A 15,723-nucleotide genomic window follows, 5' to 3' on the forward strand; every position below is an offset into this window, starting at 1 on the left:
AAAGCAACAGAGTGGATGAACAAGTCCTGCCTTACACTGAATACAGAGAAAACGGTCACAATGTATTTCTCAAACAAAAGAATTCAAAGTGCTCTCCCAAATATCTATGTGGATAGTTACATGATCATGTTAAACCATGTTAAAAGGGTATGCCGTGTTTTGAAATTTAACATTTCTAACTTTAAGCACATCAGAAGCTTTTTATCATTGGAAGCAGCAAAATCGTATTTCCAAGCAATGATTATCTCGCATACATTGTATTGTATGTCATCATGGTCTCAGGCCAAACAAACCGTTTTTAAACCTCCTTCATTCATTACATAATCAGGCCTTGAAAATCCTCGATAAAAAGCCTCGGCGGTATCACCACTGTAATATACTTGAAAAGTACAGTATACTTAGCTTTGACAACCAGATCAGGTATTCTGATATCCGTTTGGTTCATAAAATCCTTAACGATGCTGCTCCACCCCCTTTAAAAACATATGTACAGCTACGCTCGGAACTAACACAGAGAGCGTTGAGGTCTGTATCCAGGGGGGATTGCAATGCAAGAAAGTCTGCTTTCTCTCAATCAGCGTTTTCCTATAAAGCCATCAAAGAATGGAATGGGCTTCCAGACAATCTAAAGAACACTCAAGATTTTCATAGCTTCTCACGTGCAGTCAAAGACTGGCTTTTAGACCACCAGTCCTGTTCACACTAAACAGGTGGCTAATTCGGCATCTCGAAATTTACTACACCCCATGCAACATGGCTAACTCTGTACACAAATTGGTAATTTGCATTTTATATATTGTACTTTATTAGTAAACTGCTTTTTTATAATGTATTAACTGTCTTTGTTATATAATTTGCTGAATACCGTATATGTTTATTGCCTCTGTTATGTAATTTTTAATTCTGTCATTTAATTTTAATTGTGTAGGACTACAGATATAAGCATAGTGCTAAATCTGGTGCAGCCATCTTTTTAATGTAACTGCACATTGTCCTGATATAAATAAACTAAACTAAACTAAATGAAATCATATTACTAGGTGATTGTATTTATAATGTTTTTAGCCATTTTGCCAAAAATAATCTTAAAATATATTTAATTACTCATTGTTGTGCTTGGCCCTGTTAATTGCAATATAAGGCATTTGGATTTATTTAGGTTTATTATGGGCTTGTTCTTGTTTGAGGGGTTTTTTCTAGCAAGATCTGGCAACACAAATGAGTCGAGGCTTTTCCTTGTGCATACAAAAACCAATCTCTAATGCGCATTTATATACATTATTAACAACTAGTTGTTCAGTTTGGTTTCATACAGACCGTTTTTGTAAATGTGGTTGTTAATTGAGTTGCAGAATGCAGTTCTCACTCCCATAAATGACTGAACTCGAATGACTGAATTAGCAGAAAAAGGTTCATTGAAAATTTGATTTAAATACAGTGTGTGATTGGCTATTTTCAACAGTGTTCTGTTGGATTAAATACTATAATTATATAATGTTATGAGAAATGGAATTCAGGTTTTCGTACATTATACAGTAGCTAGCTAGGCCTGAATTTGGAGGCAGCAGCAAGCTAATTTGAAGTGAATTGACTCTTAGAAAAATTTAATACACACACACTTATAAAAGTATGATCAGACTCAGAGGACATCAGACATTGACACATACAGTACATGAGTCAGTATTGTCAAACGTTCCCATGGCTTATTTGTCACACAGAGTTATATGTGGAAATGACCCAGATATCTGGAGTCTCACATGATGAATGCATCTCCGCTGAGTTCTTCCAGCCTGACATAGGGTTGCCATGGTGACACAGAGTTCCAGGACATGATCAGAAATATCCCATTATGCCCTAAAGTACAGTAAGATTAATGTATTTAAACAATTGCTCTCATTGTGCTTAACGTCATCTCTGATGTCACGGAGACTCTCAATGTAAACTTAATTGAGTATTCAACCAAAAAGTAAACACAAACAAACAAACAGTGGGAGGAGTTTCAGAATTAACCCTGTCTGAGATTGCTTACAAAGGCTTAGAAATGTAAACATACAAAATGACAGAGTAAACAAATACACAGAGAGAGAGAGAGAGAGAGAGAGAGAGAGAGAGAGAGAGAGAGAGAGAGAGAGAGAGAGAGAGAGAGAGAGAGAGAGAGAGAGAGAGAGAGAGAGAGAGAGAGAGAGAGAGAGAGAGAGTGTGTGTGTGTGTGTGTGTGTGTACAGAGGAAGTAAAAACGTGAATTATTACTATTTTTGTAGTCTACAAAAAATTTTTAAGACTTTATAAGTCTACAAACTACTATTTTCATGTAAATCTCTCAGACACCACACAGTAAAGACGCACTTATTTCAACCACACAACGTCGCTACTTGCTCTAGTCCTTATTATTATTGTGATCTGTCTGAGAATAAAGTGATCCCAGAGAAATCAAGCTCTACCAGTGAAAGTTAATAATTCAGTCTGATTGACATCCTCTTCTCACATCTCGGATCATCTTCATGCATCAATTAATAAGCTCAACACACTAAAGCACACAACAGGAGCTGTCTCATCAGTGGGAACACATGCAGAGCTGAGAAGACGAGAGATAATAGAGGTGATAATGTTGTCATGCTGAAAAGACTTCAGTCAAACCTTATAGAGCTGACATTAACATGCACCATTTCAGCAGAGCAAATCCTCCCATTCTGCCACACTCGATGACATAACTAATCACTCCGTGATCTCTTTATGTTCTACATCATTATGTACATGTCATGGGTATGAGGATAGGATGGGATGAGTTTGCATTTCCTACCATCCACCTCTCCCTCTCTCTCTCATTCAGTTTTCAGTCTATCATGTTCTGTTTGCTCTTTGAAACCGTTTGATAGATAGGAAGAACCAGATTAAAAATAGAAGATGACTAACCCAAGGTTGACAACTCAAGACAAACCCAAACCCATTCATCCATCCTTTAAGCTATTCTCAGAACCGCTTGTCCTGTGTAGGGTCACAGGGCAAGGTGCTGAAGGCCAGCGTTTTGGGCTGAAGGCAGGGAAACACCCTAGATGGGTGGCCAGCCTAATACAGTGTCCTAACCAGACACAATGCAATTTGTCTGTCCATACCAGTCATGAAACTCAAATCACAGGCAAGTAAAAGAGTGAGGGGGCAGACTCCAGATTTTCAACATCTGAGGTAAATTATCCTTTGTTGCTTGCATATTAAAGTAATGCACAATTTTAGCTATTTTGAGCTTAATTTGAGCTATTATATTATAGCTCAAATTAAAATATTTTTTAGTATTATACAAAACATAAATCAATACCTGAGCTGTATAAGCTGCAATGCCGTAGAAATAGAAAATTAAAACAAATATGGTAAATGTATCCCTAAAAGCTATGTACAAATACAATTTCAAACTGATTGCTTACCATCTGGCAGTAGAAGTTCAAATCACTAAATTATAAATGATAATTCAGAAAAACAAAAGCACATACAAAACGTTAACTGGTACATGGGAGGAACACAAATTCAATCATCTGATCATATACTCCACAATGGTCCCTGTAACTGCTCTCATATTTGTGTATTGTGTTACAAGTAGAAATTTAAACGTTACATGATAAATAATTTTAAAAACGTTAATATGACAATTTCTCATGTTTAGAACAACTGGGGTTGTGCACTTTTCCAACAGTAGCTTACTCGGTCTCCTCCACTCCTTTCCAGATTTGTTTTGTTCATAGAAATGCATTATTCACTACTGTAAAATAACGTGCCTGACGGATGTTTTTCATGAGCAGTGCACACACGCGATTAATTGATAATCAAATACATTGCTGATTGATTCTTTTTTATTTCATAGACTAGCTGTTGCTACCAGAACACCAGAACTAAGCCCAACCTGAAAAACACAAACAGTGAGCAAACACACAGCCACAGTCTGGTTAGATAACATGCACTGCGTTACAGACACATTGTTACTGCAAATACACATTACAGGGCTCAGGTTTGTGATGGAAACATTGAATGGAAACTTGAGAACCCGCAAACACACACACACTCTCTGCAAGTTCTCATAAATACACAATCTTTCTTTACATCATATAGACATACACATGTGCACTACAGTGAGCTCAGATCGCACTCATCAGGTGCAAGTTCGACTCACCTCCTTCCAAACAGCCGTAACCCTGAAAAAGTCCTGCTGCTATGCCGGCGACCCACCGCGACTCTTTCACCCTCAGGCAAGGGGTTGGACGGGAGGTCAGAATTGGATGAAGAAGCGGACGTGGAGGCCAGAGAGGCTGTGACCTCTTCCTTATCCTGCAAACCTGCTCCTAGCTCCTGCTCCATCAGGAGCCTTGGCCGTCAATCAAACAATCGTAACCAATCCTAAAGTCATGCAGTCAGAGAGTCCTCATGACGAGAAAACCTAGAAGAGAAGGGTCGCACCATCCTGCTCTCTGCCTCTCAGAAAGAGACGGAGGACAACTGCGCTCAGTGCTCAAGATCCTTGCAGACTTCCACGTGTGATCCGCTTCCCATCCGCCTTCAAGACACTTAATCCTATAAGCAAACCCCAACATTCCTCCCCCCTCCTCCTCCTCTCTTTCCTTCCTCTCTCCCTCTCTCTCTCTCTCTCTCTCTCTCTCTTAGGAAGTTCTTACAGTCCCGGTCTAAGCAGAGCCATAAAGCAAAGAGTATTCCTTCAGTCCTCTCTTCATGTCTCTCACTCCTCCCACAGTGGCTGTCTCTTGCACTCACACACGCGTCTATGCAGGCGCATACACATACGCTCTAGCTGCCGGTTGCACTCACAAACATTGCACCACACCAGGAAGTGTCAAACTCAGAACAGACTAATTCGTAGGACCCCAAATGTAGCTGCCCCTCCAGGTGCCTGATTGTTTTCAACCTTACTTTACATCTATCTCACAACATATGTCTTTCTCTCTCTCTGATAGAGGCTTTAGAAGAAAATGTGATCTCTGACCATGGAAAAAAGCAGCTCACAGTTTGCAGATCAGATCAGTAGTCCATCTAGTTTGGTTCACAAATATCACTTACGGACAAATGGCTGCCTTAAGTTTGAGGGGTTATTTGAAAACAAGCTCTGTATAGAACTGGCTAATGATAAAAGGTGTAACTGAGGTCACAGAAACGTATGAAATGTAAAACTACACGCATACACACAGAACAATGAGTTTGTGGCTGTGCAAGCACACTTGTAACAGGAGAGCAGGTAGGAGGAGGATCTTATAGTAGTGGATAAATGCAGTTTGACACTGAGGAAAAGAAAGAAAGAAAGCAAAAGGCATGAGAGGGAAAGATGGAAAGAAAGATAGCCTCAGGTTTTTGGGTAATTGATTTGTGTCAAGTCCTCGTATGTGTGTGTAGTGTGTTAGAGGCATGTGAGTATGCCTCTTAGCGTCGGTTGAAGGGTTTTCTTTTACATCTTTTTTACAAGATGTACAAGATTAACAAAAAGATTTTACAAGATTAACAAACAAACAAAATACAATAAAGTACAGTGTCATATTACCTCCACTGTCATATTGTGAACAGTGGTTATTATAGTTAACTAAAACTAAAACCATAAAACAGGGCTGTACCCGCCATTGAGGTCCCTGAGGTCCAGACCGCTGTATTTTTACGAGGTGTATATAATTGTGAAATAATCGTCTAATATTAACTCTACTTTGGTGTTGCATGGATATTGCACAACGCCAAGATAACCAACCTTCTCATCTGAACTGTCATGTCCTTCGGTCTAACAGCGCTCGTCAATGTCAAGATGTTTGACATGGTCAATCAAATTAAAGTAGGCGGGGCTTTATGTTTACAGAAGCTGCTGAATGCTGTTCACGAATTCCAGCGCGACACTTCAGTAAACGGTCATAAAGTGCGAGATAAACTCAACATTTAATATTTGCCAGCTGTTTTACAGAAGAAATAACCAACAGAATTAGCGGTCAACGTGACGAGATAAGAAACATCAATGAATCTGTTCATCAGGCATAAGATTAATAATGAATGTGCATGCACACTCTGAAACGGATGAGAGTGCATGACAACAAAACAAGTGAAGAAGACGCACTGAATGAAAATGCACATAACATTCACTGTCTGACAGTAGATAGAGCAGAAATGCAGCCGTTACCCGGTAACCCCGTAAACACGGCAGCTGTGCTACTTTCTGTTTCTGAACACCATTTAAATATTTCAAACAGCCATTAATATTTTAGTATTCGCTTTGGTGTTCATCACAGCAGCAAATACTTAAAGGAGAACTCCAGTCAATTTTAACATTGAGCTAATTTTTGTGTAAATTTGGAGTGCTGTCAATACAGAGAACAATGACAAAAATCGGTGTTGCCTACACCGTGTTATCCTCTTTTTAAAATTTGCACCCTGTTGACTTCAATGGGGCACGTTATAAACCTGCTTTTAGCCTCTTAACATCCTTGATGTGTCATTACAAGTGCCCAGCCATGTTGAGTGATTCCTTCAGAGTGAACACGGGTGAATCTGACTGCAGTAGATGTGAAAGATATTAATAAAATGATGTTATATCAGCCAGCGCAAATACCTGTATTTACTTCCTGTTTTCGGTCGAAGTCCAAAGTAGTCGATTGTCGAGTTCATTGTCGAGATCATAGGTCATAGGTGTTCATAGGTAACTAAACCTATGCGCGTGAACTCGACAATCGACTACTGTGAACTTCGACCGAAAACAGGAAGTAAATACAGGTATTTGCGCTGGCTGATATAACATCATTTTATTAATATCTTTCACATCTACTGCAGTCAGATTCACCCGTGTTAAGAGGCTAAAAGCAGGTTTATAACGTGCCCCATTGAAGTCAACAGGGTGCAAATTTTAAAAAGAGGATAACACGGTGTAGGCAACACAGATTTTTGTCGTTGTTCTCTGTATTGACAGCACTCCAAATTAACAAAAAAATGTAAAACACAGAATCTCCATTCTCTATGACACTAAAATAAGACTGTTGAGGACAGAACTAGAAGGGAAGTATTCTCATTCGGTCATAGTGTGCGAGTGTGTGTACTATAAACATAAATTGTCAACAAAAGACAGCAGAATGATTCATCTCCACTATACCTCCTGTTCACACTCATTACAGACTTCCTGTGAAGGAAGGAAATGATGTCACTAAAATGGGAGTCGTACACAATTACGGTTGGACCACAAACCAGATATTGTTTCCTGCTATTCTTCTGTTAGCAATGTGTGTGTGCTTGTAAGAGAGAATTATGAGAGAATTATGAGAGAGAGAGAGAGAGAGAGAGAGAGAGAGAGAGAGAGAGAGAGAGAGAGAGAGAGAGAGAGAGAGAGAGAGAGAGAGAGAGAAAGAAGGTGAAAATAGGACAGCTGAATGGATCAGGTAGAAAACTGTGTAGGAGTAACAAGTAGGATCCATTGTAACCTGGATTCAGCCTATCCCACCAGAAACAGCAGGGAGACAGAGACATTTTTCAACCTCAAATCAGTCCACACTCACCACAGCGGGACACACTCACGTAAAGTATCTTAATTCAAGCATCAAATGATCATTTTTACAGTCTTGAGTCTAAAACAATTTCTACAGAAATTAAAATTTTGTGCATCCCTATTCTGGATTTCCACCTTGTGGTTATATTAAGCAACTGCATGCATGCAGGCCTTTCTCACTGACTGTGGTTACAATACTTTAAAACCACTATATTTATTTACTCAAGTTACACTAACACAAGTCTTAATACACTGAAAGTGACTGTGGTTAATTTGAGCATCATCTGAACTAGGACCAGATACTGTGCTCCCACAATAAAGTTGTTTTGATGAGATTCTAAGATAAGAGCTGGTGGTCACAGGTTTCCATAAGCAGGTTTGGTGATAACCGCATCTGGACTAAACCATTCAAGGAAACAGAACAACCAGCTATAAGCCTTAAACAGAAGCCAGATACAATGAGTATTGCAGTATTTACATGCACACCAGAATGCTGATGTTTCGAGAATGCTGAATGAGATGCAAAAGTGGCATTAACATTTACATGCATTTTATGACGCTAGCAATGGCAATGTCAGGTGTTCAACTCGTGTGCGTGATTGATAAAATGCAAAGCAATCTCAGCTGCTTTGGGTAAAAGCATAAATGTGAAAAGTAAATATTCTTAACCTGCATTTATGTAACTTTCAGAACACCACTTTCTGCAAAAAATCAGCACAGTCACTAAAATGGCTCATATATAAAGGGGTGGTTGATTATGATTTCACTTTTCTAACTTCAGTTAGTGTGTAAATTTGCTGTTTGAGCATAAATGGCATCTCCAAAGTTACGAAGCTTAGGGAGATATTATCTTTTAAAGAAGTTGCTTTTTAAGGACAACAACAAACGGCTGGTAGGGACTACACAAGCCTCCTCCCAGGTTAGTGACATCACAAACCCTAAAATTTACATAAACCCCGCCCCCCGGGGAAGCGATTTATAGGTTATCATGACAGAATATGCTAATCAAAGACTAGAAGATAACTCCACGTAAGCTACATAAATTCATCAACTAACCATTAAGAAATGTTGTCTACGTGTTATCACTTCTTCTTGAGTCTCTCCATATTTGTCCGACTCCAGCTTGAACATAAAAGGCTAAAGGTTATTTAAATTTTCAGTGCATGTCTGTGTGAGGTAATCGAAGCTGCCAAGGACTAGTGATGGGTCGGACATGAACAATTATCTTTAATATGACTCGGGACTACAGAGTTGTCTCAGAGAGTGATTTGTTCATTTTGTGTTGACCGTGCATTGCGCAACATCCAATAGGCCCTATGCACAGCTGCACTACTTCCTGAACTTAAGCAGGGTTCTTTGTTTCCTGTCTGCCAGGATTGGCCAAACTGATTAATCCAGGTGTGTCTGATTATTGTTGTTGGTCAGACACACCTGGATTAATCAGTTTGGCCAATCCTGGCAGACAGGAAACAAAGAACCCTGCTTAAGTTCAGGAAGTAGTGAAGCTGTGCATAGGGCCTATAGGTTCTGTACTGGAAACAGAAATGATTCGTTCTCTTGAGTTTTCGGGTTTGGGTCCGAGTCTTCGTTCTTCCTGTCAGTCCCATAGAGACTATGCTGTCAGTACCGGAAAGAGAAATGATTAGTTCACCTCTCGAGTCTTCGGGTCTGATTCTTCGGAGTCTTTCGTTCTTCTACCACGTGATGAACAAATGAGTTGAACCCGAAGACTGAAAAGATAAACAAATCAATTCTGTTTCCCGATAGCGACTGCATAGCTCAGCTTATCTGATGTTCATCACGTGATGAACAAATGACTCAAACCCGAAGTCGATAGACTCTAAACATGAACTAATCAATTCTGTATCCAGTACTAGAGACTGCAAAGCTCAGTTTATGAGGATGTCACGGGATGAACGAATGGCTTAGATCGGGAGGTGAGGTAAACTAACAGACTGGATATCCTGAAGACCTAGATAAATTAATTAATCGTTTTTGTTTCTCATAATTTGGCCTCTCTTTCTTGCATTACAATTTTTTTCTTATTCTAAAATGTGATCAACATTTGATGTGTTTGGTGAATTTGGCTATTGACATGTAACATTTTAAATACATGCTGAAATGAACGAAATTACTTGAAAAAAAGATTTTTATGAACGAGATTCAAAGAGTCAGTAAAATGATCCGAACTTCCCACTACTACTAAGGACACGAGCTGTTGTAGCTCCGCCCTCTGTGCCGGGAGCAGCAGCTCATTTGCATTTAAAGGGACACATACAAAACCGGTGCGTTTTTGATCAGCCTCAAAAGTAAAAAATTTAACATGCTACATAAAAATATCTAGGACATCAAAGACTTATTTTACATCTTGTGAAAGGGTGTAAGCTGCAGTTAAATATAGTTACGGTATGCCTGCTACCACATTTACAGAAGTTAAAACACACACGCTACGTACAAGACTATACAGAATATACTACATCTGTTAAAAAAATATCCATACAGTATGAATATGGGTAGTATTTTGATGTACAATATAAGCATGCTGTGGCCTCAGGATAGTAAAGTGTGCACTCTATAGACAGGTCACTGATTCTTTTCACCCGTTTTCAAAAACTATGAATACCGTTTTTCACATAAAAAGCAGACATGTTCGGATGTAGTGAAAGAAAGTGTTCTTTACTGCCAGATCTTGCCGTTGGATTCAGATTTGTATGTTGCAATGTCTTTATGGTGCTGATCAGAGCTTCATTCTTATGGCGCTTTTCCACTGCATGGTACGGCTCGGTTCGGCTCGACGCGGAACGGTTCTGCTCGCTTCGCTTTTCCACTGCGTGGTACGACTCGACTCGGTACGGCACGGTTTGGTTCGCTTTACCTCGGTTGCTTTTCCACTGCAGTTAGTACCGCTTCAAAGTGGGTGGGACTGATCGTTAATAGTTGCCGCCTCTACTGGCTCGGTAGTCACTTTTTAGTTTTTTTTTATTTTCCCGACACTGTAGGTCCGGTCAAAGGTGTAGTGGTAAAAAAAGAGGGGTAAACTATAAATTCTGGTGGTAAGGTGGGCCACTGCCTACGGTGTATTTATATCCTGATGACATCGCTATAGGCTATCATTTGATGGTACTACCAAGGTTATCACTGGTTGTTCCCTCATCATAGGTCACACAATCAATATTCAATTCATACATTATAATCTAAGTTCTTGTTAAAAAGACTCAAGAAGGAATAATGTGGTTGAAATCTATAAAGTTTACAAAATGACAAAACAGAGAGAACAAAAATATTTTTAACCCGTAATTACAAAACGAAAATGGTTGTTGTATTTTTAAAAGGCAAAGTTGAACACCAAAATTTTAATTTGAACTGTAGCCTAGGCTACACCAAATGCTGCACAAAAAAATAAATATTGACGAATTTTTGTTTATTACTTTTTGCACCTTAATTAAACATTTAAAATATTCACAAATTAATATGGATTTTATTGTTGTTGATTTATTTTTCTAAGACAAAATTAGAACCTGGAAATTATATTATTCCCGCAGTGCTGAATGAGAAGAGCCATATGTCTCTGGAACCACAGCCTACAGAAAGGTGAGTTATAGGCTAATGATAATAAATGTGTCTGAAAAAATAACGAGGCATTTTAATTGTTTATTAATAAACTATTGTTTTCTAAATCAGTGTCGGCTAAAAACATATCTCCATCTCCGCTGTTAAGCGGATGCGCCTTTAGAGAGAAATGCACCTTTCATACGCATTACATAATCAGAAGGTATTAGCTTTCGATTCGAATTTGTTCATTTTAAAGTGGACATTTCAAGCTTTAGCTTTAGCCTACATAGACTATTTAGTTTCAGTTCTCGCGCTCCAGTTCACGGAGATCATGAAAGCGCGGCTGATTGTTTTATTTGATTTGACAAAAGCACAACGTTTTCTTGTTATTGCGAGTTTACACAAATAAAAGTAGTTGCGAATAATGTATTATTAGTTTCTCTATGACCAGAAATGATAGAGTATTTTTAATTGTTTCACTGTTGATAGGGAAATGCAAGTGTTCGCGCCCGCGCGTCCGTGCCATGCAGTGCGCGCTCACACTCCGCTCCACAAACGCTTGGATATGCGTCAAAATCTTGTTTATTTGTGATAATCTTAGGCTAGCCCTGTATTATTATTGTCTAACCCGTGCGGCTACTGACCGTAATGCAGCGCAATATAAAAGACTTCGTCTTAGGTTTAACAACCTCTGAAACTAATAATGAACAATATGAAACTAATAGCCTAAGCTTATTTTAAAATGGCTTAGGAACTATATGCTATAGAGGTGGATAAACGCAATTTGGAGGTGGATAAACGCAATTTGGAGGTGGATAAACGCTATTTCAGAATTTTGGGAGGTGCCCAAACGGCGTTTACGTGCGTTTAGCCTCTACATCCCTGGGTCCGGTGGTAGCCGTGTGTGGCTAAGAGCTGTACTTCTTGGAACACTTTTTCATTCCGTATTGCCCCATCCAGCTCTCGCTGGATCCGCTCCTCGGCAACCAACGAGAGGAACGTCTGCACCTCGTCCACTGACCACGATTCAGCCATTTCTTGTTTGATTTTTTTTTTAACTTCTTTTGTCAAGTAAATACTCTAAAAACAGTTGCTACTGCGTTGGCTGTTGTCTGGCTATTTAAATCTAGCGGATTTAGTCGTGTCTCGTATCGCAAATACAATGACGCTGAAGTGACGATTCTGTCTGACCAATCAGTGATCTGCAGTGTTTTCACGTCACATTTAGTATCGGTGCGGTACGCTTGGAACCTCAACAGAGGTGGTACCATTTAAAGCGAGCCGAAGCGAGCTGTGCCGTACCGTACCATGCAGTGGAAATGCGCCATAAGTGAGCCGTACCGAACCGAGCCGTACCGTACCATGCAGTGGAAACGCGCCAAAGCGTGCCGTGCCGTACCGAACCGTACCGTACCATGCAGTGGAAAAGCGCCATAACAAGCTAAATGAGCTGGCACAAACTAGCATGGGCCATCAAAAGTTGCAGGTGTAGTTCAGTCTTACCTGTGGTGAGGTTGAGACGGAGGGGTGGGGGGCAAGATCCATTTCCCCCTGTGAGCCCACATTTCTCTCTCTTTCGGCCTGCCAGATTGAATCCACTTACCGGTACTCTCATACACACAGCTAGTGTAGACAACAACTGACCCTCACAGCCTGTGTCTCACTGAGCTAAATCTTTCTTCCCCAACACCCCCTACTTCCTGTTGTGACACTTCCTTATGTGAGTGTATGTTTGTGTTAGTGTTCTATGTGTGTAAGACAAAGAACGAGAGATGGGTCAGGGGTAAAACTTGTTTCTGTTAAAAGAAACAGCCTCAAATAGGATATGAGCTACATACCGCAGGCACACACTCACACTGAGAACAGGGTCCTGTAGGAAACTATTTTTAGTACTGTTAAAGGAGAGCCCCAAACACACACACAGAGAGAGGCAGGCAGCTCGCCCTGTTTCCTACAGAGGAAAGTGGCTGATGATCTTGAACTTTTATATTTCTTTCTGCGCATGAGAACACAAGCTGCTATAATAAACAAAGATGAAGAACAGGCAGTACTGTTATTTCTTTGTCACCCTCCTCTCAGTTTTTTAACCACATGTAAATTCACACCCACAGATACATAGATTAAGATATTTTCTAAAAATATATATTTTTGTCTATTTTCATTGACTTTTTTACATTCTCTATTTCTATTAGAGATGTGCATTTTGTTCATTTTGACAAAAACTTTAATATTTATGGTTTTGTCATCTCAAAGAAAAAAAAGAAAAGAAAAGAAAAATCACTGATGGCTCTTAAGTACCATCCAAAATATTACCTTAAAAAAAATCACAAAATTACAAATATTAGTTTGTAGACTGGGCTCAATATGAAATCAATTACACATGTGAATTATGTTTTCATAATCAGTCATCAATGAATTTCTTTTTATCCTCTCATTGTCTCTCTGCAGATCATTGGGTCTGCAGATTGTGTTACCAATAACCACTAAAATGATTACTCTAAGATATAAAAGGACAGAATAGAAAGGTATAGAAAGTCCCTGTAAGTCTCCTCTCTCCACACTAGGGGGAGAATGTACTCTTCTTTACTGATGGCTCCGTAATCTCTTTTACCCTTTCCATCTCTTGATCCTGTGGTTCCAAACCTGAATTACTTTCATTCTTATAATGGAACAAAAAAAAAAAGTAAAAGAATTGCGCTGGCTGCTCTTATCCATGCATTTAAAATGAATGAGCACTGAAGCATTATAGCCTCAAAAATAGGCTATGAATTTTATTATTTTGAATATGAAATGTGTTCTTTTTTCCCAAATGATGTATTATTTTTCCCAAATTCTGGGTTTACAGTTTTAATTTTTCGAGATTTTGTGTTTTAAGATTAAATAAAAATGTATTATCAAAAACTGCAATTTAAAGAATGCATAAAACTTTAACAATTGAATGAATCTTTTAAAATGCAAAAAGATGAAATTTGAATAAAGTGCTGCACAACAGAGGTTTTAAAAAACTATTGTATTAGTATTGTTATTATAGGTGCACGTTTGTCCTATTTTTAAATTGTTGTAACAATAAAATGCAATATCCATATACCTTTGAAAATAAAGTTGAATATTCCAATCCATTTATTGTCTGTTTCTTTGGTCAAAAAAGAAACCACTAAAAAGAAAAAGAAAAAGAAAAAGAAGCAGCTATTTCATGCACTTCACAAAAAAATCCATTCAAGTCAACGCGGTCAAAAAAGTTTGTTTTACCTTCTTTGCACACAACTCTGTGCCGACCTTACAACATAAATACAATATGAGCCGATTGTGCCCTCTAGCAGTGTGAAAGAAAATTACAAAAAAAGCTCCTACATTCTACAACATATTTCTGTCAATTTTTTCAAGTTAAACCAAACGTTTATTTTTGGCAGGTTGTAGTGAAGACCTTTGAGGGTCTGTGATATGAGGGTATAGTTTTTATCAAGTAAAATGGCAAAATGCTCATGAAGTGAACTCAGATCTGGAGATTAAGTTCATGTCCTCATATACTGAGCCAACAAAAGCTGAAAAACCATGAGCATCTCGAGTTCTTGTGTATGAGTAGTAGACGAAACTGTGCCGCTCATTAACATGAAGACAAGCAGACGCATTTAAAACTATCTTTTTGTGGTTTAATATTCACTGACACTCGTCCATATTGCGATTTGATTAAGTATTCAGCCCTCCCATTTGATTTATTCATCCATGTTCAGCATTATACAGTAAATTCAATTTTTATGACTGGATTCCACGATTGTATTGGCGTTTTCTGCACCACTGAATATTTCTGAACTATTCCTAAAAATGCTGCATATATTTATACAAAGAAACCTAGAGAAAGCCCTCTGGGGTTCAGTGACATTCTGTTCGCTCATTTTGAACCTTCACATAAAGAGCAGCTTGGCCTACCGGCACACTTACAATGCAACTGTCAATTATGAGCAACCCAGATGGAATGATTTAAATATGGTAAAATGTGTCACATGGAGCTCACAGTACTACACTCTTCATGGAAGTAAAGTCTGCCAAAATATTTTATGTGCACAATATCTGCAGCATCTGCAGCATCTCTCATAGCTAACGCTAAGTGTATTGGACATCGTGTTCCAGCCCATGAACTCCAGTTTCAGAGAGATCAAGGCCAAAGTTACCATGGTGTCTGTCACTGTAGTGACTGCTTATCAGCTAAAGCATCGATTAACTAGGAAACCGCAAAGGCCGGTGTGATTGGCTTTCTTTAGCTTGCTTGCAGCATTTTCATGACGACGTAATGTGACCACAAGATTTAATTGTAGGAAAGTGAGTATTTACTGATAAAACATGACCTGCTGAATGTGTACAGAGTTTAGGAGAAAAATATAGAGGGAACTACAAACAATTTGTGTTCGTGGTAATACAGAGTGTATCTACAGAACACAACGCTGTGCCCACTCCTCACTCTGTTCCAGTGCAAACACTGAGCGCGCACACACTTCACATCTACTCAAATATCGCTCTCTCTCACACACACAGTGGTGTTTGTAATCTGTGTTGTACAGAAAAGGCTTGAATAATTAATTTGTACTCAGTCACAGCCTCTCCTGAGTCAGTCACTGAGTGATGTCCTTTCCGTATGTGTCTGTGAGCGCATTTGTTCCAGCTCTCTTTCT

General features: G+C 39.0%; 1 protein-coding gene across 14 annotated transcripts in view; it reads right to left on the reverse strand.

Moving 5' to 3' along the window:
• Window positions 1-15,723, reverse strand: part of dgkza (diacylglycerol kinase, zeta a) — a 104,733-nt gene that overhangs the window by 70,399 nt on the left and 18,611 nt on the right. For 2 of the 14 annotated variants that reach the window (XM_079603843.1, XM_079603842.1), the window contains exon 1: window positions 4,160-4,767. The exons of 8 other annotated variants lie outside the window; for them this stretch is intronic. In XM_079603843.1, the coding sequence (XP_079459969.1) occupies window positions 4,160-4,344 (185 nt within the window). In that variant the 5' untranslated portion in view covers window positions 4,345-4,767. Of the gene's footprint in view, window positions 1-4,159; window positions 4,768-12,559; window positions 12,691-15,723 lie in introns of those variants that run through there. 4 more of the 14 variants (XM_079603838.1, XM_079603832.1, XM_079603841.1 and 1 more) reach the window with 3 other exon arrangements.

Source organism: Phoxinus phoxinus (assembly GCF_949152265.1).
Source record: "Phoxinus phoxinus genome assembly, chromosome: 2".
NCBI lineage: Eukaryota > Metazoa > Chordata > Actinopteri > Cypriniformes > Leuciscidae > Phoxinus > Phoxinus phoxinus.